This window comes from Artemia franciscana, chromosome 6, assembly GCF_032884065.1.
Source record: "Artemia franciscana chromosome 6, ASM3288406v1, whole genome shotgun sequence".
Taxonomy (NCBI): Eukaryota; Metazoa; Arthropoda; class Branchiopoda; order Anostraca; family Artemiidae; genus Artemia; species Artemia franciscana.
This window is the reverse complement of record NC_088868.1, coordinates 40,207,054-40,234,654: the sequence shown is the minus strand read 5'-3', so window position 1 is coordinate 40,234,654 and position 27,601 is coordinate 40,207,054. Positions and strand designations below refer to the sequence as shown.

The 27,601-nt window shown below is 35.9% G+C and overlaps 1 protein-coding gene across 1 annotated transcript; it reads right to left on the bottom strand.

Annotated features, from left to right (window-relative positions):
• Positions 1-27,370, bottom strand: LOC136028427 (O-phosphoseryl-tRNA(Sec) selenium transferase-like). Its single transcript, XM_065706268.1, has 3 exons — positions 27,335-27,370; positions 19,750-20,062; positions 1-7,680 (listed from the first exon to the last, which is right to left on the bottom strand). Exons 2-3 carry the CDS (start codon positions 20,033-20,035, stop codon positions 6,566-6,568), a joined length of 1,401 nt encoding a protein of 466 aa, XP_065562340.1. The 5' UTR covers positions 20,036-20,062; positions 27,335-27,370; the 3' UTR covers positions 1-6,565.
• Between the last annotated feature and the right edge of the window lie 231 nt (positions 27,371-27,601).

Here is a 27,601-nt window from a genome sequence, read left to right as displayed (position 1 = left end):
TAGTAGTAGACAGGTTTAATAGCAAAAACTTGACAGCTGTCGCTGATTTGTGTTTTTTTTTACAACATATACAAAATCAAGCTACACTTGTAAATATAAATAAAACTATAAATATTAACTCTTATTATACATTTTGACGAAAACCGGGACGAAAGAATTACCATATCACTTTGTTCTTGCTTTAACGGGAACTAACTTATCTTGCTTTCTCGTTCTTGATGGTAAAGGTTGATCAGGTAGAATGTCACAGTGCTGAGATTTAGAAAGCAAGTACTTTCCGAAACTCATTATCAGAGTTTCGTACCGGTTTTGGAGTGACGGCAGTCCTAGCACTTCCAGAGCCTTTTCATAGGGGATGTCACGGCGGCCCAAGATGATCGATACCGCTCGCTTCTGAACCGATTCAAGCTCCTGACAAAGATACACTGTTCTCAGTGCTGAAGGCACCCAAACAGGACACGCATATTCCAGAATGGGACAGACATACGCTATGTATGCATACTTAATACTCTCTGTGTTTGCACTGAACCTACGCATACCGTTTAAAGTCTGTAGACTAGCGTTTGCACTTTTAACCACGTTTTCAACATGTGTGGCAAAGCTGAAGTCATTGGAAAAAGTAACTTCAAGGATCTTGATACTGTTTGCTAGAGGGAATGGAACATTTGGCTCCATAACATCACTTTTTAGCGGGTTAAAGCGCACTATCTTCGACTTGTTCACATTAATCTCAAGATTTAGCTCCGCGCACTCTTTTGTGAAAACACGGAAAAAATTTGAACTGAACTGTGGCGTCACAACTCCGCTTTGTACTAAATATTTCAGGGTAAATGACAGGTCATCCACGAACTTGTAGCGGTCGTCATAGTCAGCTGTGAGGAAGTTAATTACAGACAAGAATACAATAGCTGCAAGCTTAGTGCCCTGAGGGGCTCCACAGGTGGATGAGGACCATTCGGAATTGGTGTCACCTTCGTAGAGAGCAAACACACGATGCATCCTCTGACTGAGAAAGTCCAACACGAGCGTAAGAGTCTTTTTCTTAGCCCCCATTAGCTTGAGATTAAGGGCAGCTACAATATGATTGATTAGATCAAATGCCTTTCGGAAATCAATGGCACCAAGGTCTACAAAACTGTGACCTTTTTCGACCCACTTAAGGAGACTATCATACATCCTCACTAGGTACACTGAGGTATTACAGTCTTTCAGTCCGCCGTATTGTCTCTGGTCGATAGATCCCTGGATTTGATCAAGTAAGACCCTCATGATAAAGGTCTCGGCCACTTTCGCCAGGTATGGTGTTTGCGAAATAGGTCTAAGTTCGTCACAGCTCTTAGGGTTGGTAACCTTCGGAATTACTCTAACGTAAGCTTTCTTCCAAACAGCTGGAAAGATCCCTATATGAAAGCAAAGGTTTATCAGCACTGAGAGTGGTTTCGCAATGAAAACAACTTCACCTTCATCTGCACAGGAGTCAAGTATTTCAGACTTCTGGGCTTGTGTGGGAGAAGGAAATGAGGTCCAGATGCGGGTGAAATATTGATTAACCTCATCAGCAGTTGTAAGTTCCGTCAGGGTGGCTTATTTTTATGCTGTTATGAATGGACTTGCCAGTGTTTTGCTTGACCGCTCTGTGCCATTTCCTGGGATTAGTGTGCCTAAGACTGTCCGAAAATTTCTCACGCCCGTAATCTTTCTTCGCACTTCTCGTGAGAGAGGTAATGTGATTTCGCCATTTTTTGGTATTTTGCAAATCTCCTTCTTGGAAAAGCTTGCACTTTTTTCGGATTAGTTTCTTGATTTGGGGGGTTATCCAGGGTTTATCACTTTCACATCTAGTTAAAGTCTTTTCAGGAAAAAACTCGAGGTATTTGGCATGGAGAACTTCGTTGAACAGTTGGCATTTTTTATCGAGGCTTTTGTCTCCATACACTTCTGGAAAAGGGTAAGTAGCTATCCATCGACCATAGGTGCAAATTGCTGAATCAGTAAGCGGACGATACTTGACACGCTTAATTGTAGGCTTGGGTATTGAAGAGGCAGCTGACCAGAGCACAACGTTATGATCAGAACAGGCAAGCGGCCCAAGGGATTCAGGGGTTTGGTAATATGTCTCACAGTTGGACAGGATTAAATCAAGAATGCTGCCAGATTCATGTGTTGGAAAATTTACAACCTGCTTGAGGGAAAGGCATGATGCTAGCCAGCTTTTCTTGGTTTGATTAAAGTCCCCAGCCAGAACAATAGCAGGATTTCCATAGAAAGCACGAAGGTGGTCGACAGTCTTTTGGAGGTATGTGACAAGATCACGGCGGTTTTTAGCACTTTCAGGGTAGTAGATTGAAGCAAAGATAATGCATGAGTAAGCACGCGGCATGGCCGATGGTTTGCACCAAACCCACACAGCCTCATGTTCAGTGCTTTCAAGTTCACGTAGCTCCTTCATTGGGATATCTTGACGTACGTAAAGGGCTACTCCACCGCCTAGTCTCTGGTCAAAAAGAGCTTGTCTTGTTCTGAGGTATAGGGCATAGCCGGTGAGCCTTCCTGTCACTTCAGTCAGGCTCCAAGTTTCTGTTATGGCTGCGACAGAAACATTGTTCTGCCTTAATACTACATCGATTTCATCTATTTTATTGCAAAGAGAACGTGCGTTACAAAGCAGGAATGTGGTAAAACGCTTCTTTGCATTGTATGCGACGGGAGACAGAGTTGACAGGGGTAGCCTAGAGCTTTCAGGGCACGGGTCTGCTTCGTATCTTGAGAGGGAGGGGAGAGATTTCTGGTTCAAAAATTTACTTCTATATAGAACCTGTCTTTTTGTCGTCGGTAATTTGGTGTTCTGGCAGAGACAATTGTCTCAATCGCTTTACTGGGGTGCTCTCTTTGTCTAGTTTTAATTCGTATTCCAGCTCTTTTCCCGCGTCGCCTTCTTCTTTTCTGTCCGTACAGAGTAATGGGTCCTAGTGGAGCCTTCAGCAGTCCAAGTTCGTTTAAACGGATGAAGGTGGATGGCGCTAATGGTGAAAATGGATAGGGTCTAATTTTAATGAGCGTTTTCATCAAACTGCTGATACCTGCTTAGTTGGTCATCACACCGACTATTAGTCTGTGAGCAACTGCATTCAGCAGTATATGAATTTCTTAGGGTGTTTGATTTGATCTCACACATAAATAGAGCTAAACTTTCCAGATGATCTACGGCGCGAGCGCCATCTAGTTTAATGTATGGATGTTCTATATAGATGGCGCTATCACCTAGCAAGGTGAATAAGGCACAAATAAATAGATTTAGTATTTAATTTGCATGAAATATCACTAAGCAAAGTCAGGAACACTAAGTCTTCGTCACTTACACAATCACTGCAGGAAACTAAAGAAAAACAGCAAAAAAGCTAAAAACTGGGATGACAAGGGTCATCCCAAATGCACAATTTCCGGACTTTTAACTACGTTGAACAAAATGGTTATATCAACATTCTGCTTCGAAATGTTTGGGAAAATGATGGGTATGGGGGGATTGGCCCTCCGATCACTTTCGACTAGTAAAAAGGGCACTAGTCCTCTCAATTTCCAGTTGAATGAGCCCGTCTTGAAGTTTCTACGACCCTTTTTTTATATAAAAACCTTATATGCCCCAAGGGCATAACTTACAACCCTTGCCCGGGGGTTTGTGCGCGGAGAATCCTCAAAGACATACTTTCCGGATCTTTCAACTACGTTGAATAACATGGCTATCTCAAAATTTGGATTGGATGTGTTCGGGGAAATGGTGGGCGTGGGAGGGGGGTAAGTTGCCCTCCAATCACTTTCAAATCCTTTGCCATTTCAATTTTCATTTGAATAAAGCATTTTGATGTTTCTACGACATCGTTTTCTATAAAACCTTACATGTCCCTTGGGCATAACTTACAACCTTTGCCCTGAGGTCTGTTGGGGAGGGGGGGGGGGGGTGGTTCAACCTCAAAGACATACTTTCCGCACCTTTCAACTACGTTGAACAAAATGGGTATCTCAAAGTTTTGATTGGATGTGTTTTGGGAAAGGGTAGACGTAAGAGGGGGATTAGTTGCCTTCCAATCACTTTCGACTCTCTAACCATATCAATTTCTAATCAAATGAGCCCTATTTGAAGTTTCTATAACAACTCCTTCCATACAAAGTGCCCAAGCCTCAAACAAACGAAAAAAAAAAATAATAATAATACATTGTGCCAACATAGCGCTGCCTATGATTTTTTTTTCTCCCGTTGATATAGGCTTCTGGGCGTTGAGCCAGAATGCGTATTCTGAATTTTATTTTTGATAGTAAAAAAAAATTGTTATTCTCCATTGTCTTATTTGAAATATTATACCTGTTTCTCTATATTAAGATTTCAGGCCACAGTTATTCTATCATCATAAGCATTAGCATTTTTTCTCTGTAGAGATAGGGCGGACCGAATTATTAGAACTGAACTTTAAGGTAATAATTTTCATTATTTCAACAGTCGTCCTTGGGAAAAATATTTTTTAGGGGACATTAAATTCCGCACAATAAAAAAGTATTTATTTAAAATAACCAAAGACTCAAATCATAAGAAAAGAATAAAAAGAACCAGGTTGTTATTGTCTTACAATCAGACTTAACTCCAAGCCCTTTTCTGTTCTGTTACTGTCCTGCAAAATATGTACTGCATTGTAGCAGAATCGTGATTGTTTCACAATCAGCAGCCCCGACAAGGATTTAAAAATTAAAAAATGGATTTTTTACAAGAAGAACATTGTGTCTTTTATTAAGTTTTTATGATAACTCTAATAGGACCTTGAAACACATGAGACAGGGCTTTTTGCAAGGTGAAAATGTATGTCTCCAAGTCTAAATTTCAATAGTTTCTCATAGCAACTTCAGTAAAGCTATTGATTTGAAATATTTGAAAAAAAAAAAAAAAATATAATAATTTGAGAAAATCCTCCTTACGCAAAAAACTGATACCCATGATTCCCCCTGGTACTTAAATTTGGATATTGTCCAAGTCCAGTTTTTTTTTAATTTGTTTGCCGTACTTGTTGATTTTTTTTGAATTTTTGTGAATCAAGAAAGTACATAAATTTGGACTCCTGACTACATTTTATCTGTGATCTAGGTTCTAAGCTAAAGGCTCGAAATTTTGTGTAAATAGAAATTTACATAAATGATTATATTTCCCTCAAAATAATCTAGTTTCTAAAGGCTAATTTAGGTTAAGGTAGCCTCAAACCTATGAAATTCAGATAAAATAGAAAGCAGAAAAGAAGGTCCTGGAAGGATCCTGGAAGAGAAGGAAACTTATCTTAATTTTAACACTTCTACGATATCATAGACCCGGCTAGTGTTGGAGAAAAATAAAAATCTCGGGGTTTAAGTTTTTTTTGAAATTTCCAACAATATGTTTTAATAACTGACTCTTCCTGTTCGGATATACAAGAAAAACATTTATTAATGTTATTAATCAACAACAACAAAAAAAAAAAAAAAAAAAAAAAAAAAAAAAAAAATCAGAATTAGCAACCTGAAAACTCATAATCGCCCATAATCGATTATAAAAAAGCCCGAAGATGCTCCCCGGACGGGAGAAAGGGTTCTTAATATCAAGCCTAAGTTTAGGATCATAATTTCATTTTTTAAAAGCAGACGGGGGAAGGGGGGGTTCTTTGGACAAATCGTGTTTAGAGAATATTGAAATTCATTTAAGAGACAAAGCAGCTCTTTCAAAAAGCGATATTTTGGTGACTCCAAGCACTGCTAAAAATAAACGTGACAATAAAGATAGGCTCACAGAGGAGTCAAATTTTGTTTCTACAGCTACATTGCAGGTCCCATAATACAAAAAAAACAGTCTTCATATTGGTGATGACTCAATTCGGGTCTAATTCAACATTAGTCAAAACCAGTAAAATTGTCTCTAAAATAAGTAAAAGCCTCTTTTGTGCACAGGTAAAAACTTATGTTGGCACATTTTTATACAGGCATTTTAGAATCGGCCTTTTATATAGGCATTTTATTTATCGCTTTGGAATTGAGCAATATGTTGAAACACGCTTCAATTTTAAAATGATGGTCCAGATGGAGACCTACAGCCTTTCGCCCTCCGTTTATCAGTATTTTTTTTTACAACTTTCCCTATAATTTGATTTATTTTTCCTTTAATTTTCCATTCTGCTCTGTCTCCTACCCAAAAGCAGTCTAATCTACCTTATGTTGTATAAATTCCTTGTCTTCTAAAAGTTTAATAAAAACTTGAAAACAGGATCGTGACACTGAGATCTTAAACACTACCCAGATGACGCGAATATTAAAAAGAAAATTAAACGAAAATGTAATAAAGTGTTGCAAAGAAATAAAGTAAGGTTTTCGTAGAAGTATTTACAAAATTTAGAAGTATTTACATTTTCGTTAGATATAATTTAAATGCCGAATTTTCTTTGTTGTATGTTTTTTAAACAACAAAATACAATATTTTAAATTTATCAGGAAAACAAATAGCAAAGATAAATGTCACCCTAATTCAATGAAATGGCCTCGTGATTGCGATTTCCAGGATTCATTTCCTTACTTGTCCTTTTTTCTTCCACTCACTTAAGGTTGTATCCAACTTATTTAAAAACACATCAATCTCCTCTTTTCCCATACCAATACCGGCAGCCACAGTCAAATATGGGGTCGGATAAGAACTGTTATGTGAACCCCAGCCTTGATAGGTAACTCCAGCCACGTCTTTTACACTACCGACATCTATAACGCGACAACCCGAAATTCTTTTTTGAAAAAGCCATGCACCAAGCTCCGTTATCTCATTGTCTCTTAGGCCTTTAATATAGGAAAGAGAAAATGCTAATGATATATTGTTGCCTTTTGTCTCTAGAACCCTTTCCCCATGCTTTTCAGCAACTAACTTTAATCCAGATTTCAATTTTTCAAAATTTTCTTTCCTGTCTTTTAAAAGTTTTTTAAACTTAATTTTGCCCATACTTAGTAAAGTGATAAGCAAATCTAAAGAGGGGCTAGCTGACGCTCTTCCAGGGTAAAATTTTGAAATATCATCAATAAATGTTTTATCAAAACCAGCGATTATAGAGCCACCTACAGGGACCATAAAATTTTTATCAGTACTCTGAACGAAAGCATCAACCCGTCCTTTCGTGGCAGCAGTTTGAATAAGATGGCAGCACTTGCTACTTTGTAGACCATAAGCATTGTTGACTAGATGCGGAATGTCGTATTTCGCACACAATTCAGATACACTGACAATATCATCAAAAGCACGTGGAGCAAAGCAACTAGTTGTTGTTATAACACAAACAATTTCTTCTAAAGGAATCTTGGTTAATAGCTGTTCGATAGCAAAGACATCTGTATTCAACTCATCACCATTTTTAGTTGTGTCAACCACTTCTAAAGCAAAACCACTTAACTGCACTGCTTTTATACAAGATTTTTGGTCAATTCGGGTCCAAATGACACACTTTGACGAGGGACGTTTATGTCGCAGTGTAGACAACACAAGAGATAGGGCCATTCCGGTGGCAATTGGTGCCACGAAACAGTTTTGAACCGAAGTAATGCCACATATTTTTATAGCATCTAGTGATAAGGCGTTGGTAAGTTTATTAACAAGACTTGAGCCCACTGCTTTGGGTTGAGGTTCGACCAAATCACCTAAAATTCAAAGTTGGCTTTTAATTTAAAGTGAAATTTAAAGAATAAGACCCCTTATCAGGGAAAAAGGCGCCTTTTTCCCTTTATCAGGGAAAAAGGCACGCAAGTTTCAATTAGATATGAAATGCCCTTCGAAATCAATTATGCTTTAATGTCAATCATATATCAGCTAAAAATTTGCAATGTATAACACATACCTTTAATTTCGGCAAAAACTTAACCTCCTATGCCAAGACTGTGAGAAGTGTCGCGCCAACAGTTTTACAGGAGTCTATGTTGCATAGCAGCGTATGCAACTATGCATGAGAAAAACCTATACGTTCCGTTATATATCGGCATATGTTGTAGAATTAAACAACTTCAGAAATAAGTCTTCTATGCACTAATCAACGATAAAACGGATAAATCGAAGTTATTTTCAAAAATCTATAACCAAAAAGATTCTATTTTGATTAAGTGTGTTACTGCTCTGAAAACTTACTGCAATTTCCAGTGAATTTTCCTGCGATTTATAAAACGCTGTAATTTTGCGAATATGAATTTTTTTTTGTAAAAATATCATAAGACAAATGCTCTATTGGCTATGATATTGAATTCAACCCCCTTAAAGATATAACTTGAATCCTAGCCCTAAATCACTACTATATCCATTAAAATTTATAAGCCCTTCTGATTGGTGCAGATAACAAGAGCTTAGCCCTTCCCTCAAAAAAGTCTGATCGAGGACTGACACTCGGAACAATAGCCATAGCTGTGGCCAGAATCGGCTGAACAACGTTGGTGACAAACTATTTTGACATCACTACCTCCCCAACAGAGGTTAAATCTAGCGTAGACACTAGAAGGGCAAAATAAGTACTTAGCAATGACTTGGCTAGGACTCATATTTAAGATCATCATTGATTGGGATTTAGCAGCCCCTTCTGTAGATATCCACGATTCAGGAGCCCCTTTCCCCCAATAGTAGTAGGATTAATACCATACGCCTGAGATGCACCGATAGAAAATCACTTCTATTCATATATACCCTAAAGAATTGGTCAGGTCCAATTCATACCCAGAATGTAAAATGTGGAAATTAATTATGACTTTGCATCAATTTTTTATATATTTGACAACCAGTTTAGGTAGATTTCCTGATTAAAGAATAAAACATAAAGCTTGAACATTAACTGTAGCTACAGGCTCAGTTTGGAAGGGATCTGAAAGTCTCTTGGGTAAGTCTAAACTGACATACCCCTAACATATCACGTCCCTAACATCCAGTTACCGCTGGTCATATTGTCTTGAGATCCAAAAATCTCTTTAAATAGATACTTTGATGATAAGACACCAGATCTACATTGGTCAGATCTAATCTGTACCCAAAAGGAAAACATGGAAATGAGTCACAGCGTTCCTCCAAATTTGTTTGTGTTTGACAACCATTTCGAACAGATTACAAAAAAAAACACGCACACAACTTTAATTATTAACTCGGTTTTGTTGAGATCTAGAAATCTCTTACGTACATATCTCTAAAATAGGTACTGACGTTCCACCAACCATTCGGGCATTAGTCAATCAAAAAATTCTGGTTGGCACGGCCTTAACTAAGCTCATATCGATCGAAATTTAGCTTTGGCTCTTTCCAGTTCTGGCGCTAGCTAAATTTCGAACGGGTTTTGTTTCAACTGATTACCAAAAGTAGCTCTAGCCAAATGTCAGTCATAGTAAAATTTCATTGTTAATCGGCTTAAAGGGATCCACGATTCTTGTCAGGCGTTTCGAAAAGATAATTCCCAGACAAGACAGGCATAAATGTTCCCAAAGAAATCTACTTCCAGAGCAGTTTTGTTTTGTATTTTTTACGCTATTAAGAAGGCTAGAAAAAACTCATTATTTTGAGGAAAATTAGTGAAAATATTCAAAACTTCAGAGAAACTTTTTTCTACTAGATAGACAAATTCTAAATCTTCATCTTTTACTGTTACCAAACTGCAGATAACTGACTACAGAAAAAGAAAGCAGGAATATTGCGTCACGAAATGATTATCGCTATTACTAACTATCGCTATAACGACTAACAGTCGTAAAAAACGACCGTTTTTTAACTTGACTTGAAAGAAAATAAATCCGATTTTTCTTTCTTATCGTTAACTTGTTATAAATTTGCTAATTAAATATATATATAAAAAATGGTGTTGCGAGGTTGTGCTATTAAAAAGGCTAGAAGAAAAATTTACTTTGTGGAAAATTAGTAGAAAAATTCTAAAATTTTCTACTAGATAGACAAGTTTCAAATTTCCATCTTTTGCTGTTACCAAACTGCAGATCTTTTACTGTTACCAAACTATTACTGGACCATAATCTGGATAACTCAGCAACTGTTTTTTAACTTTCTTGAAAGAAAAAAAAAATCCAATTTCGCAATTCTGGACCATAACCCAAATAGCTCAACGACTTTTTTTAAGTTGACTTGAAAGAAAATAAAAATCCGATTTTTATCCACTTTTTATCGCTAACTTGTTATAGATTTGCCAATTATTTTTAAATAAAAAAAGGGGTATTGCGAAGCGAAAAAAAAGGTGAGTTAAGTGACACAGTTCAGTGATCACTTTTTTTTAAGCAGCTTAAAACCATCTCTATCTAACAAAAGTAAAATTCTATTTATTTTTCTCTCCTCTTTACCTATGTTTAAAACAGCGTTTATCTCCCCCTCTTTTACAGGCAATGGAACCTTCACTCAGATTATTGTCAAGATTCTATTTTATATGTATAAATATTGTTACTGATGAAAGGAAAATTGTCTTAGCTTATATATCCCTAAGAGTGTGTCATACAGTACATGAGTATAGTGAAAAATATTTAATGTGTTTTTTATTCAGTTTTTTCTGCATGTGGCATAAAAACAATCTAAATTCCTTTCTTATTTTTTGGGTAACAAGTGTTATGTTTATAAGGCCAAGTGACTCATATGAAATCTGCCTTATGAACCAAAAAACAAAGTTCTAGTCATTCATAACTCTAATTTAATTAATAACTCTAACTCTGATAACATTTTTTCAGTCACTATTAAAGACTGCAAAAAATAGAGGAGTGGAAAAAGGAAAAAATGAAGGCACAGAAAAGCAAACGAGAAAGGTCAAGAAGCAAAGTCACAAGCAAAAACAAAGAAGTAGGCAAAGGAAACAAGAAAGGTCAAGAAGCAAAGTCAGAAGTAAAGGCAAAGCAGCAAACAAAGCAAACAAGAATGGTCAAGAAGCTAAGTCAGACGTAAAGGTAAAGCTGCAAACAAAGCAAACAAGAAAGGTCAAGAAGCAAAGTCAGAAGCAAAGGCAAAGCAGCAAACAAAGCAGAGCAAACAAGAAAGGTCAAGAAGCAAGTCTGAAGCAAAGGCAAAGCAGCAAGCAAAGCAAAGCAAACAAGAAAGGTCAAGAAGCAAAGTCAGATGTAAAGATAAAGCAGCAAACAAAGCAAAGCAAACAAGAAAGGTCAAGAAGCAAAGTCAGAAGCAAAGGTAAAGCAGTAAGCAAAGCAAAGCAAAGAAGAAAGGTCCAGAAGCAAAGTCAGAAGTAAAGACAAAGCAGCAAACAAAGCAAAGCAAACAAGAAAGGTCAAGAAGCAAGTCTGAAGCAAAGGCAAAGCAGCAAGCAAAGCAAAGCAAACAAGAAAGGTCAAGAAGCAAAGTCAGAAGTAAAGGCAAAGCAGCAAACAAAGCAAAGCAAACAAGAAAGGTCAAGAAGCAAAGTCAGAAGCAAAGGTAAAGCAGCAAGCAAAGCAAACAAGAATGGTCAAGAAGCAAAGTCAGAAGTAAAGGCAAAGCAGCAAACAAAGCAGAGCAAACAAGAAAGGTCAAGAAGCAAGTCTGAAGCAAAGGCAAAGCAGCAAGCAAAGCAAAGCAAAGAAGAAAGGTCAAGAAGCAAAGTCAGAAGTAAAGGCAAAGCAGCAAACAAAGCAAAGCAAACAAGAAAGGTCAACAAGCAAAGTCAGAAGCAAAGGTAAAGCAGCAAGCAAAGCAAACAAGAATGGTCAAGAAGCAAAGTCAGAAGTAAAGGCAAAGCAGCAAACAAAGCAGAGCAAACAAGAAAGGTCAAGAAGCAAGTCTGAAGCAAAGGCAAAGCAGCAAGCAAAGCAAAGCATAGAAGAAAACTCCAGAAGCAAAGTCAGAAGTAAAGACAAAACAGCAAACAAAGCAAAGCAAACAAGAAAGGTCGAGAAGCAAGTCTGAAGCAAAGGCAAAGCATTAAACAAAGCAAACAAGAAAGGTCGAGAAGCAAGTCTGATGCAAAGGCAAAGCAGGAAACAAAGCAAAGCAAACAAGAAAGGTCAACAAGCAAAGTCAGAAGTAAAGGCAAAAGAGCAAGCAAAGCAAAACAAACAAGAAGAACTGTTTGATAACTTTTCAAAGACCTAATCATATCAGTAGCTCCATACTTGGCAGTAACTTTACTATTATGATAATGCTGAGGTAAATAAAGCAAAAATTTACGCAATAGCGCTGCCTAAGTAAAGAGCATTGTGGGCACAATATATTATTATTATTTTTTGTTTTCTTTTAGACCAGGGTACTTCGCATCGAAGGAGTTGTTGTAGAAACTTCGAAAAGGGCTCATTTGATTAGAAATTGGAAGGGTTTGTACCCTTTTCAATAGTCGAAAGTGATTGGAGGGCAAGTAACATCCTTTCCACGCCCACCATTTCCCCAAACACATCCAATAAAAATTTTGAGATGTTCATTTTGTTCAACGCAGTCAAAAGGTCTGGAAAATATGTCTTTAAGGATGACATCCCCCAGAGACCTCAGGGCATGGGTTGTAAGTTATACCCTTGGAGCATATAAGGTTTATATAGAAAGGGTGACCTTATAAACTTCGAAAAAGGCTCATTGAATTGCTAATCAGAAGTTTTGGTGTAATTTTTGAGATTCAGAATGATGGCAAGGTGGATACTCTCTCCCCCGCCACACCTCGTATTTTCCCAAAATACATGTAATAAGAAATTTTGAGATGGCTATTTGTTGTCGTAGAAACTTCGAAAAAGGCTCATTCGATTGAAAATTGAAAAGGATAGTGGCCTTTACAATAGTCGAAAGTGATTGGAGGGCAACTAAACCCCCTCCCACGCCCACCATTTCCGAAACACATCCAATCAAAATTTTGAGATAGTAATTTTGTTTAACGTAGTTGAAAGGTTCGGAAATTACGCCATTGAGTATACCCCCCCCCCCCCCGGGAGCCCTCAGGGCAAGAGTTGTAAGTTATGCCCTGGGGCAATAAGGTATATATAGACAGGGTGATCGTATAAACTTTGGAGTGAGATCATTGGATTGGTAATCAGAAGTCCTAGTGCCTTTTTTAAGATTCGGAGTGATTAAAGGGTGGATAGCCCCCCCCCCCCCCCTGACACCTCGTATTTTCCTGAATACGTCTAACAGAAATTTTGTGATGGCTATTTGTTGTCGTAGAAAATTCGAAAAAGGCTCATTCGACTGGGAATCGAAAGAGCTATTTTTAATATTCGAAAGCGATTGGAGGGTACCTAGCCCCTCCCACGCCCACCATTTTCCCAAACAAATCCAATCCAAATTTTGAGATAGCCATTTTGTTCAGCGTAAATGAAAGGTCTAAAAATTATGTCATTGAGGAAGAAACACCCCCCCCCCCCCCTCCAGAGCCTCCAGGGCAAGGATTCCCGAAATACATCTAATAGAAATTTTGAGATGACTATTTGTTGTAGTAGAACCTTTGAAAAGGCTCATTCGAATGAAAATTGAAAGAAATAGTTAAAATATAAATAATAAAATATAATAAATAATTGAAAGGAACCCCCTCCCACGCCCATCATTTCCCCAAACACATCCAATCATAAATTTGAGATAGCCATTTCGTTCCCCAAGACGCTTCAGGGCAAGGGTTGTAAGTTATACCCAGGGGGCATACAAGGTATATATATAGAAAGGGTGATCGAGTAACTTTGGAAAGGGCTCATTGCATTGGTAATCAGACGTTCTAGTGCCCTGTTTAAGATTCAGAATGATCGTCGAATGACCTCGTATTTTCCCGAAATGCATATATAGAAAGGGTGATCGTGTGAATTTGAGAAGAGACTCCTTGGATTGCTAATCAAATGTTTTAGTGCCCTTTTAGAGATACAGATTGAGCGGAAGGTGCATACTCCTCCCTCGCCCGACAGCTCGTATTTTCCTAAAATGCATCTATAGAAACTTTGAGATAGCCATTTGTTGTCGTAGAAACTTCAAAAAAGGTTCATTCGATTGAATTCTTGAATCTATGGTTAATTCCAGTTGCAATAATTATTGATTATGTTAATAATTATTTAAAACACTATTAATTAGTGTTTTAATTATAAAACACTATTATTATTAGTAAAATCATGCCCTCACTCTCTTTAAATAGTAGCTTTAATGTATTTTGTTTGAATGTGCATGGGATAAGAGATAAGTGGGATAGTCTGAAATAGTATTTGAGGTCTGATAGTAAAAATTTAACAGCCTATGATATGCATGGTTGTATTGCTTTTCATGTCCCTAGAATGGTAACAAAGTGTTCTTGGGGTATTTCTTTGTTTATAAAATAGACGATCTGACCTTGAGTCCTTGTTTACATCAGTGGTGTCTAATAGTAGGACAGTTTGTTCTCTTATCATTGACCTGAAAAGCCTGTTTGCATGTTATACTGTTTGTTTGTTTTATAAGCCCCCTCCTTTTTCAACACATCTGTTCTGTGATCAGCTTTCTGGTGTGGAGACTTCCTCTAAAAAACGGATTGGTGTTTTGGGACATTTAATTGTAATATGTTAAATGTTGGATCAAGTGATGAATGTGACCATCTTTTTCATGTACTTTCTTCTTCTGGGCTACTTCTTTCAATTTTTTTTTCCTTCTAGTGTTGACCCTACAAGAAATTCTGCCACTTTAATAGATAATATTTTCATTTCTCATTCTCCTAATTTGAAATTCACTTCTGGTCTTGTTTTCACTCATCTTTCTGATCACTTCCCTATTTATCTGTCACTATTTGTGCCTAAAACAAAGATTGCTGTGGATGAAAAAAACGAGTCTTATTTTAGAACTTTTACAGATAAAGTAATTCCTAATTTAAGACAAGTCTTCAGAGTAATAATTCGTCTGGTGTTTTTGAAGCTAATGATGTTGAATGTGCAACTAGATTATTTCTGCCGTCGTATGAGAACTCTGTCGGATAAGCATTTTCCTCTTTGAAAGAAGCCAAGGAATTCTGCACTCAAATGCTCATGGATGTCTAGAGGTCTAATCAATGCAACACATGTGAAGGCTTCGTTGTTTAAGGCTGCATATAAAAGTAAGAGACAGGATGATCTTTCGAAGAATAAACATTACAAAAACATGCTCACTTCTGCAGTTCGTGCTGCAAAAAACTGCATTTTTTACGTCAAATTAATAAGCGTAAGGAGAATTTGCGCAATGTTTGGAATAAAGTTAAATGAAGCTCTTTCCCGCAAGAAACTCAAACAGTCTTCTCCATATCTTTATATGAAAGCTGATGGCTCAAGTGTGGACAAAAAATCCTCAGAGAGTGCCATCAATTCATATTTCACCACACTTCCTTCTGTTCCCATTCCACCCCAGAGTGGAATTTCCAAAGTTGTTTTCCCTTGGCTGGAAAGTCTTTTTTCCTTTCCCCATGCGGTGCTACTGGGATTTCTAGTATTATTTCTCAACTTCCAAGCAGTTGTTCAGTAGTTTTGGTTTGAGCAATAATGTCCTTCAAAAATTAGTCAGTTTGTTTCTAACCCCATCTCACACATAACTAACCTCTCTCTTTCTTCTGGCATTTTTCCTCATTTATTTAAAGTTGCTACTGTTGTACCTTTGCGCAGAAAAGGTGATTCATCTCTAATTTCAAACTACAGACCTATTTCTCTTCTTCCCGTCATCTCTAAGGTTGCTGAAAAAATAGTCTATCGTAGACTCTCTTCATTTGTATTTAGCACTAATAAGACTGCTGGAAATTCTCTCATAACTAACCATCAGTATGGTTTTCGTCCCTCTTTCTCTTCCTTGTCTGTACTTTCAGATGCAACAGAGTTTGTGCGTTTTAATCTGGACAAGGGCTTGTGTGTTTTGGGTCTATTTCTTGACTTTTCAAACGCCTTTGATACGGTTTACCACTCTGTTCTTTTATCTAAACTATCTTTATTTGGAGTGCATAAAAGTCCCACTAGATTGGTTAAGGTCTTATCTGTCAGGGAGATCTCAGTATGTTTCTGTTAATGATACTTCTTCCTCTATTTTGTCTACATTGAAAGGTGTCCCAGAGGGCCACTTTTGCTTCTAATTTACATTAATGATCTTGCTGATGCTCTTCATCCCCATATTCACCCTGATCATTTGGCTGATGACAATAACTTTTTCATTGCTGCAGTGGACCTGCCATCCGCCACTTCTTTAGCTCAAGGTCTTCTTGATAAAGTAAAGGATTGGTGCTGGTCAAATGGTATGGCTCTTAACAACCGAAAGATTGCCATTATCAATTTTAGGACCCCTTACCGTATGAGAGACGTACATGAGACAATCACCCTGACTTATGGGAACGATATTAAACCACAAGCTAGTATGGTTAAATTTCTTAGTGTGTATCTTGACTGTTTTCTTTCTTTTAAACCGCATATAACCTACAACCGTTCCCTAATCCTCAGCCAGTATTCAATGTTGCACTGGGTTAACTCATTTCTTCCTCCTGATGTCATGGTTTTCTTTATTATGTTTTTATTTATCCTTACCTTTCTTATTGCTGCTCTCTCTGGGGTAATACTAATAAATATCTTCTCTGCTCACTTCAAAGAGCCCAAAATAGGGCACTGAAGACTACTTTTCTTCTCCCTCGGCTTTACCTCGGCTCCCTCGGATCATATGTAAAAGTAATCTTTATTTAATGCATTCTGTTTTTCTGGGTACACTTCCACCACCTGCAGCACTGTTTTTCTCGGACAGGCTCAGGAAGGTGATCCCATTATTTACGTAGTTCTTCTTGACGATTTGATTTACCAAGACGATCATCAACAGCAGCCCAGAGGTCTCCCTCTGGGCTGAATCGATATCAATCGGTTCTATCATGGAACTCCATGAAATAGGGAGAAATTGGTCGGCAACATTTATATAGAAAGGGTAATAGTATAAACTTCGGAGGGGGCTCATTGGGTTCCTAATCAGAAGTTTTAGTGCCCTTTTTAAGATTCAGAGAAATCAGAGGATGGATACCCCCTCCTCCACACCTCTTATTTTCCCGAAATGAATCTAGTAGAAATTTTGAGATGGTCATTTGTTGTCAACAAATGGAAACTGAAAAGGCTACTGCCCATTTTAATAGTCGAAAGTGACTGGAGGGAAAATAGCCCCCCTCCCATGCCCATCATTTTCCCAAACACATCCAATCAGAATTTTCAGATAGCCGTTTTTTTTCAACATAATTGAAAGATCCGGAAATTGTGTCTTCGAGGATGACAACCCCCACAACTTTCAAGACAAGCGTTCTAAGTTATGTCCTGGGGGCATATAGAGTATATATAGAAAGAGTGATCGCATAAACTTCGGAATAGACTCATTTGATTGCAAATCAGATGTTCTGGTATCCTTTTAAAGATTTAGAAAGATCAGAGGGTGGATCCCCCCCATACACACACCTCGTATTCTCCCGAAACCCATCTGATAGAAATTTTGAGGTGGCCATTTGTTGGCGTAGAAACATTGAAAAGAACTCATTCGATTGGAAAATGAAAGAAAAAATATCCTTTGTAATAGTCAAAAGTGATTGGACGGCAACTAACTCCCCTCCCACGTCCACCATTTCCTCAAACACACACAATAAAAATTTTTGATAGCCATTTTTTCAACGTAGTTGAATGGTCCGGCAGTTATGTCTTTGAGAATAACAACCCCCCAACGGCCCTCACAGCAAGGGTTGTAAGTTACGCCCTGGGGGCATATAAGGTATATATAGAACGGGTGATCGTTTAAACTTCGGAGGGGGTTTATACGATTATTAATCAAAAGTTCTTTTTCAAAAGTGCCCTTTTTAAGATTCAAACTGATCGGAGGGTAAATACCCCCACACACCTCGTAATTTCCCGAAATTTATCTGACAGAAATTTTGAGAGGGCTTTTTGCTGTCTTAGAAACTTTGAAAACAGCCCATTCATTTGGATACTGAAAGGGACACTACCCTTTTAATAGTCAAAAGTGATTAGAGGGCAACTAACCCCTCTCCCACGTCCATTATTTCTCCAAACACGTCAAATACAAATATTAAGATTTTTTCAACGTAACTGAAAGGTCCCAAAATTATGTCTTTGAGTATGGCAGCCCCCCCCCCACATACCACGGGGCAAGAGTTGTAAGTTATGCCCTGGGGAAATATAAGGTATATGTAGAAAGGGTGATCGGGTGATACAGTAAACAAAATACATTTGAAATGTTTTCACCTTTCTTACTATCATAAAGAAAAATTATCAAAACCTAAACAAAGAAATGTCAGTATATGTCGATTCAAATGACAATCCATGGTCATTTGTTGTTTTGTTTCTACAGTAAAGCGCAAATTGTGTTCTGGCCTTGAGAAGACACAGGGGTTATCAGCCCTACTCATGTTAATTTTAGCTCGTTTTGAGTTTGACTTAGCTTTTTATTGCAATTTCTGTTCGTTTTGAGTTTCATTAGTTTATTGATAGTGATTTACAATAGTTTTACCCTTGAAGATTATTTGACTTTATTATTGCTCATTCTTGGCTTAATGGATCTCTTTACTTTTCTTTGAAAACCGTGTCTTGTGGCAATTTTCTTTAAAGTAATGAAGAAAAGAAAGCGCAGTGTATTAACAGCAAATCAATAGACAATAGCCCAAGCCAGACACTCTCTAATAAACATATAATCGTGGTCACAAAAGGATGAACTTAAACTTATAGAGTGGCTTAGAGCTTAAAGACTATGCAGAAATAGTGACTTTTTCATGACTTACAAAGGAAAACTTCGTAATTTTCAGAGAATGCGATTGGTAAACCAAGAAACAGTAAAGAGAAAATTCGAGAAAATTATATTTATATAAAGAAACTAAGCTAAATAAAATGAGCTTATCCGAAGCTGAACTTGGTAGTTTTTCTCTGACAACCATTAATAAAAGTTTTCCCAAGAGAAAATAAGAAGTATTATTTTCAGCTTCATAAACACTAGATAGTTTCGCATAAGTAAATGGTATACTGAAGATATAAACTTCAGAAAACTTAGTAGTACTTAGTATAGTAGTAGTATACTTAGTAGTACTAGAGAAACTTAGTAGTACTTAGTATATATAACTAAGAAAACTTGGTAGTTTTTCTTGGACGACCATTGGTAAAAGTTTTCCCAAGAGAAATTAAAAAGTATTATTTGCAGCTTCATAAACACGAGGTAGTTTCGCACAAGTAAGTGGTATACTGAAGATATAAACTGAGGGTTAAAGAAAACAACGTCTAGTAGCCTTTCAAAGAACGATTTTAAACCCTCCTGATCCATGTTGCCTATGTCATTTCAATTTGACAAATAATATGACGAAGCAACGAAAAATATAGCGACTATTTGATGCATTATGCAAAGACATAGCATCAAGATAATTTTGCAGACAAATCCTTTAAATCTCATAAAGCTCTACCTTAAAAGTATCAAAACATTTCGAAAGCGTAAAAATTCCGGGAAGGACGTGAAAACTTTTTGAAGACCCAAATTTTCGCTTTGATAGCTTACTGGTCTAAATTACCATTTTCCTACCTTGTTAGTCAAAAGTACATCCCTTGAGACAATATTTTAATTAAACACTCTCCAAAGTTTCGATTCGGTTCGATGTTCGGTGCAAATCTCGAAATCAAAGTTCAATACAAAAAATATGACCGCTAGTAGTCCAGCAAAACTTGTAAGGAAGAAGAAAAAATATTGGGTTTCACAGAAAAGTGAAAAGTCACAGTCGCTTCCTTGCCCTCTCCTTAGGATTCCCCTCTGCCCCTTCGTCCATTCTTATTCACAACATTAATTTGAAGCAACTAGATCATAATGATGAATACCTGATCTTCCAATTCCGTGGGATAGACCCCAATGTCTTGTATGAACAATCTTGGAGAACACACGACCTTCTCGTTCGCCAACTCCAACTGATCCAAGGAAATTGTTGCTATCCATCAGTGCTATTTCATGAAGGAATGCTTCTAGCATACTATCGCTCCACCCCTCTTCAGGCCACTTTCGTTTTTCAAGAAGCTCTTGAATCTTATTGCTTACTGATTTTTTAGCTTCTTCTGCGATTCGCAGGTAAGAGGCCGGCAAAAGCCTTGTTGCAGCTTGATAGTCCATGCGTATTTTCTGATTTAACTTGGATACCTGAAATTAGCTATAAAATGAAAAACATCTTCTAAATCTTGTTTCTAAGGGACGTACAATATCAAAAATATCATTTTGCGAGTCTCAGAATCCACTGATAGTCTCTAAGACAAAGGGTCCATCAGCACATTTTCCCCCACCACAGGGAGCTTCCAAAGTAATTTCGTAAAAAAAAATGATTGGGAATATTAAATGTGTCAACAATTTGAAAAGCTAACGAGAGGGTAGTTTGAAACAAAGGTAGTTTTACAATCTCTTTCTAATTGTAAAGCAAAACACTGTTGATTTTTTAGACACAACTTATTCAGCAACAAAAGAACTATGGAGCAAAACATACGAAAAAAATGGAGCCACAAAGCTCTTAAAAACCAGTCTGGCTAAAATAAGAATAAAAAAAATGGGTAATACACAAGGAGATGGGACCGTTTCAAGGAATCCCTAAAAAATAACCTTTAAAGAGAGTCATAAATACTAAAATCTCATTTCTAAAGATTCAATTCACCTCCTACTTCCCTCCATTGGAGCAATATATAGCCTGCCTTGCATATTCACGTTATAATCTACAAAAACGCTAGTATTTTCTTCCTTATTATTTTAAGAGTAGCGATTGTAGAATAAAATGGCAACATATAAGCCAGATACATTCTGCTCCATTAGAGAGGGTGCTCCCTAATGGAGCAGTAAGTTAAAGGGAGGGTGCTCCCTAATGGAGACTGTCAGCTGCTCCCTAATGGAGCAGAATACATCCGGCTTATATGTTGCCATTATGTTCTACAATAGCACCACTCTTAAAATAATAGTGCTAAAATAGTAAGGAAGAAAAGAGTAGCGTTTTTGTAGATTATAACGCAAAACGCTGTGGATTTAAGGTACATACACGATAAATAACATGCATCCTGATTCATCAAAGATTTCAATCAAGGCGATTGGTAGAACAGAAAACTTCAAAAACTGTCAAATTATTCAATGAGACTTCTTTTGAGCTTTTATGTTAATGTTTTCAAAGCAGATATACTAGAATATTTTTAGGAGCTGCCTTTTTCTAACTTAAAAAAGGAAATTCTGCTCTGTTCCATTAGAAAAAAACATAATTCACGCTTTCTATTGAAGTAAGTTATATTAAATCTAAATATCTCCATTTCCAGCACAAAAAAGAAGAATTTAAAGGTTTTTTATGATTTCTGGAAAAGTAGGTGTTGGCTTTTAGTTTTCTATGGTTTTTTTCAAACTTGTTATCAAAGCTATGTAAGTTATGGGAAGACTACCCATTCAATTTTGAATAGTCGGTTCACCAAAACTAAAAAAGTTTATAATTGGTGATCCTTTATGGTACAGCCAAATAGTACTCATTTTCTATCTTCCTCTGCAATTCGCAAGTAGAAATTGGAAAAAAGGATTGTTGAATCATGAAAGCCCATAAATATTTTCTGTTTAAATTCAGAGACATGAAACAGGTTACAAAGTAAAATATACACAAAACAAATACAGTTGAAATTTCACTTTTATACTTGAAAAAGTGGAATGAGTTCTTGGGTCCAAATACCAAACAGAGATGGAAACCATGGGCTCAAGGGGATCATCATTATTATGTTTTACTTTTTTTATGTTTCTTTAACATAAACAAATAAATATAAATTTATGTTAAACAATAAACATAAAAGAAACAAAAAAATGCATTTTAAGGTAGATCTTTTTAAATTACTCTGTGAGGAGTTTGGTATCTTTTTCTTGGCTCATCTGCCTTTCTTGTATAAGAAACTGAAAAAAAAAACTTTGCAGCACCTTAAAAGACCATTAGTACTTTTTGCTTTAACCCAGTAATCTGAAACATACCATGAAAAAAACACTATACTTTTCAGTTTTAAACTGGTAAAAATGAGTTCAAGGGTAACTATAGGTGCAAACCAAGGGTAAAGATGTTGTATGTTGAAGGATCTTGTCAGGAGAGGAAATAATTAAAATTTTAAATTTAGAGTTTAAACTAAAAGTTTAAAACTAAACTTTGAACAATCCTTTTGGATCTTTCAAACAGCCCTTCAAATGAGATTTCCCCATACCCAAATCTTCAATATTAGTAGTATTAAAAACTTACAATCATATTCTCAAAGCATAGCAGAACAATCACATAATATACATTCAAGACTCTTTTGGGCTTGAAACCCAGTATGCAAAAGTAAGTGGAGAGGAATCCAGCTGGAAATCTGGTGTTTATTAAAGCCCAGTTTGGTAATTTGGTAGAGGTATGTTTGGTCGAGTTTGGTAGAGGTATCCTAGCCTAAGTAAATTTGGTACAAGAAAGAAAATATTAATGGTTAAAGACTGCTGCAATTTTATAGGTATAATAGTATATTTATATATGGGTATATTTATATACCTATATATTTATGTATATAGGTATATTTATTATCAAAGCAGTATTTGGTCATAGAATGGCTGACAAGTTAACATGGTACTCACATGATGGTAAGGCGACTAACCTTAGTGATTAATTCATTGTAAATCAAAGATTGGCAAGATCAATACAAGCTATTAGAGCATATAGGAGTGCCATTATTGATATTAAAAACAAAGGTTACGATCAAGTAGTGTCTACAGATACTCTAAAGCAAAAATTTAAAAATGTAACTATCTTTTGTGAAGCTCTAATGTTGGTGGACTCCAGGAGGAGAGATTAAAAGGAACTAATCAGTAACATGAACATAAAACTGGAAGAGCTAAAATATGACAAGGTAATAATGGTGGAATAACTTTAGGAAAATAGTTTGTGAAGTACTACTATTTCTATCATTTGGTTCTACAGGGGTATATACTATTCTCTCTGATACCTTGCACTTTTTAGTTGTAAAACGAGCAACTAGAACTATGTAATTAATATCTTCCCAACTTAAGCAAAACTTAGAAGCTTCCTTGTTCAGCATGAGCCCTATTCAGTGCCACCCCATCCTTCCTCCTGAAGTAAAAAAATTCTACATCATCCAATTTCATGTTTTCCACCCCCAGAGTACGCTTTTTTGAAAATCCTAACAAGTCCAGTTGAAAACGTCTGAGCTCCTCAGTCAAAATGTTAATACAATAGTTGCTTTTTAACATTCTAGCACTCCCAATTGCAATTTTGATATAATTTAAATCACTCAAATTGTTATAACCTATAAGCCTATAACTAATTTAAAACAAAACAGACTGTATCTTAATAAACATTTGTATTTATGAATAATAATTTAAACATTAGATGATGAGAAGAAAGAAAAAAAATTACAAAACAAAAACACAAGAAAAAGCTTGGATCTGGTTTTAAAAAGTAAAATAACTTTTTACCTGCTGTCCCAAAAAATGAAAAATGAAAGAATGGGCAATAACAACACCTATGTCAATGACTAATTATAAAACCTGTCATTATTGTCCTACAATTTCATTATTGAGATTAAGCATTTCTTAAACTTGGGTAGGAAGAAATGAAAACTCACTTTTTATTGCATTTAGAGGTTTCAGCGTTTTTGCAAAAAATTTTTATTATTCTTTGTAATGTTTCATTAAGACAAAAGGATCAATATTTTCATATTACACCCTAATTTAATTACTCATACTTTTATGTTGCTTGTATCTAAAAAAAACTCGTAGAAGCAGCATGAATTGTATTTCGTTAACACCATACCCATCAATAGGTATGAAATTGTTTTAAAATAATAACTTTTACAATGCTTTAAGGACATTAGATTACACTGTAAAAACTGAAGGAAACACTCCCCTTTCAAAGGGCTGGTTAGGGTAGATCTGAGGCAGCTTTGGCAGAATGGCTACCAGCTTTCTAAAAGCTCTGGAAAACCAAAATTTTGCCATATTTTACTTTGACAATTTGAGGGAAATCCTTCAGGATTTAGATGGCAAATTTGCTGTTTTTTCAGTTTTTTTCAATGAAAATATTGCATAAAAGCATTTTTCTAGATCTAAGGGGCAAAGGGCACCTTCCCCCAAAAAAAACTCACGCCACTATATAAGACATTACAGATAAAAATCCAGCAAAGTTATGAGATTAAGCATTTTTCGGCTTTTGGCATTATATATAGCCTATGTTCCCATTATATTTTCGATATACCAAATGGTTATAATGTCTGAATTATCTGAATCTTATCATAATGTATTACAACAATCAATCATGTGATAAAAATCATTTAGTCTTACCACATATGGTGGGAGTATATGTAGAGGACAATGTAATTATCCACCACCAAGGAGGGGGTGGTGTAAATGAAGCAGTGTATTTTTAAAAACAAAATAAGGGTAAGTTAAAGATGAATGGCTTCTTGAAATGGCAATCTTGAAAGGTAGTTGACTAAGGTGGATGAAACTTCAGAGTCAATATAGAGCCTTAATGGTCCTCTTCAAAACTATTTTTAGAGTACCTACCTCCACTACTTCCCCTTCCAAAGGACAGTAACCTTTGATAATCTTAAAGATCTTTGTGTTATAAAAGCAAAACCTTCAAGAAACAGATCTGCTGCTCAAATGAAACACAACAGAAGTGTTTTGAACCTTAAGTATTTCTTCAATCCTGATTTAGGATTAGGGTTTAAAGATTTGCAAATATATTTCCTATAATTAGGATAGGGTTGTGGCTGCTAAGACAACAGGAATTTCATTTTCATAAACTAAAGCCAACAAAAAATATACTAAAACCCAAAATCAAAGTTGAATTTTGTTGTTAAATGTTATATAGGACTTGTTGTCTATGCAATCTTCTAATCCCTAAAAAAAGGAAAGAGTAGAGATTGTATTTTTCCAAGGTTTAGTTTTGGCACTGGATTCATCCCTCAGAGTTTGATTCACTTAACTCAAGTACTTTACAAGATGGCAAGAAGCCCCTTAACCTAGAACTTTACCAAAATAAGAAAAAATGTTTATGATTGTTTACAGGCAGTTTTCAGAGTTTTTTCTAGGGTTTCATTAAAATGTATCTCATGTCTTAATGCTTATCAATAGGCTATTTGTGCTGTAGGCTAGATCTATACCCCAATTTTCATGGGATTGGTTGAGTAGTGCTGCTCTCCAGAAAGAAACACAATAAAATTCTGGAAACTACTTTTAAGTATTTAAAATACTTTATTTTGATCTTTTCTTTCTATGATTCTATAGCCAACAAAAACAAACAGAAGAAAGAAAAGTCTTGCCATTGAAAACTTATTGAGTATACAGCCTATGAGTTGGGCTATTTCTCCATAAGGAGGATGAAGAGAAAAAAACACAATTTTAAATTTTGTAAGAAAAAAAAAATGTAAGTTTCAAAACTAATCAAAATTGTAAGCAAAAGGGGTAGACTTTAATAGACTGTATATAGAATGATGGAGGTAAGTTTCTTACAATGTTTTAAAGTAGGCTAGTTCCCAGAATTTTGTATTGTTTACCTCTGAAGAGTAGGAATGCTAACCCAATACCAGTTTTACTTTTCTACTATAAAGTGGATACAGTAAATTTTTATATGTTCACATAGTTAGCTAGGAAGAATGTGAAGGATTAAGTCTTGAAAAGGAAACATGTTTAAAAAGCAATTCTTACTTCACAGTGTGCCAAATAACTGTAGCATACACATTTCCACTGGAGCTCTACTGCACTTCATCCCAACCCCTCTAAAGTGCAGATATATAGCCTAAATTATAAATTTCCTGTGCATTTTGCCATGCATCACTCTTGTTTCAACCCATGCCCTCATAACTTGAATCAACCATGATGAAATATAAAGCCCCAAGTCACAAGGGAAATATATTATTTGGGCTATACATTTGAACATAAGGAAACATGTTTACCTTAATTTTCAGTTACTAGTTGCTTTTTCTCTGCCTTTATTTCTGAAAATGAAATTCCTGTTATTTGAGTAGAATTTTGAGACATATAAATGTTTTTTTTTTCAAAATTTAGTGCATTTGCATATCTTTAAAACCTTATAAAATGGAATTGAGAAGTTATGAAGCTGAAAACAATTTTGTTGTAGGCCTACTTCAATTAAGCAGAAGATCTATTTTGCAAGGTTTCACTTTTATGCCACACGTATTTTAAAAGTCATGAAAGGTCAGGGTTCTCTAGAGGGAGAAGGAGTGGAGGTAGTTGCTTCAAAATACCTTCCCAGGACATACTTTATTCTGTAGATTCATCCCAGAAAGTTTCATTTTCCTAACCTAAACCTTTTCTCAGATAGCAAGAAGTCAATTAACTAGAATTTTACCAAAAATTTTTACTCCATAATATACAGAATAATCCTAGTTATCATATTTTACCGGGGAGAAGCTATCGTCACTATTTTGATTGTATTTTCATTTTTATATCACATTTCTAAATATGTGTGTTTATTCTCTAAGTCTTATAATTATTAGATGGCAAAGATGATGTTTAAATACATAAATGGATTATTTGAAAATGGATAAATGCAGTTGAATCCATGTTTATTTTTTAGAATTTTGTTTAAAAAATATATATATATAATAGCCTAGTGAAATAAATAAAGATGGAGGTTCTCCTCTGCAACCCTAGGATTAGGCCTATACTGAATTGGGGGTTAAGTAAAGAGGAGCTGTAGTCAAAATGTGTTAAGTACAATATTCTGCACATTATGAAGTAAGAGTTGTTTTCCTAACATATTTACTTCTAAACTTCTTACTTTCCTTGTTGTTCAGGTTTGGGGCTGCAAATCTCCTATTTAGGGGTTCTGACAATGGTGATTGTAATGGTTATTTTTTTATTTTTAGGTATTGCCTTTTTTGATAGGTTTCAGGTTCTTTTTGGTATAAATGCATGAGCAGTCCTATATATAAGAGACATGTTAAGAACACAATGTATAGTTCATAGTATGGACAATATCCTAGTTAATGCATTTGCAGAAGGAGAACCTTTATCTTCACTTTTTTTCTTATTTTCCTAAGAAATGCATGCATTTCTTAGAACCTACATATTACCAGAGCATATACCCCTGCCCCCCCTAATGTGCAAATACATACCAAGAATTACATTATACATCTACCTTTGTTTCCGTCACAAATGAACTCTACCCCACCCCTAAATATATCCAAATCAGGGTGTAGGCCTATAGGCCTATTTGCACATCATGGGGGTCAGAATCAGCTATGAATAGCTATACAGTTCTTTTAGAACATTTTTAAATTTTTGGTTACTATGGGTTTTTTTAACTTCTTTAAGGGCTCAAAATGGTATCTACATCCAGAATCAATACTGAATTTAGAAAGAGCATAAAATTACTTATTATACGTTTACACAAGCTATACTTACAGAATATTGCAGGGTATCAAAATTTTGAATTTTAATTTTTATACGCCATCTCTAATATAAATTTATAGCCCGTATTAGGGTTGGTTTATACTGACAATATTCTTACAAAATCAATAGCAAAAATTCTTTAAGTTTTTCATGAAAGCTGTTCAGATCACAGACAAAAATTATGTAATATAGATGTCCACCTTAAATAATTTTTTATACCAATCAATTTGGTGCTTGTATATCCTTAGTTTATCTGGCTTCTAGCACGTAGGGCGGTTC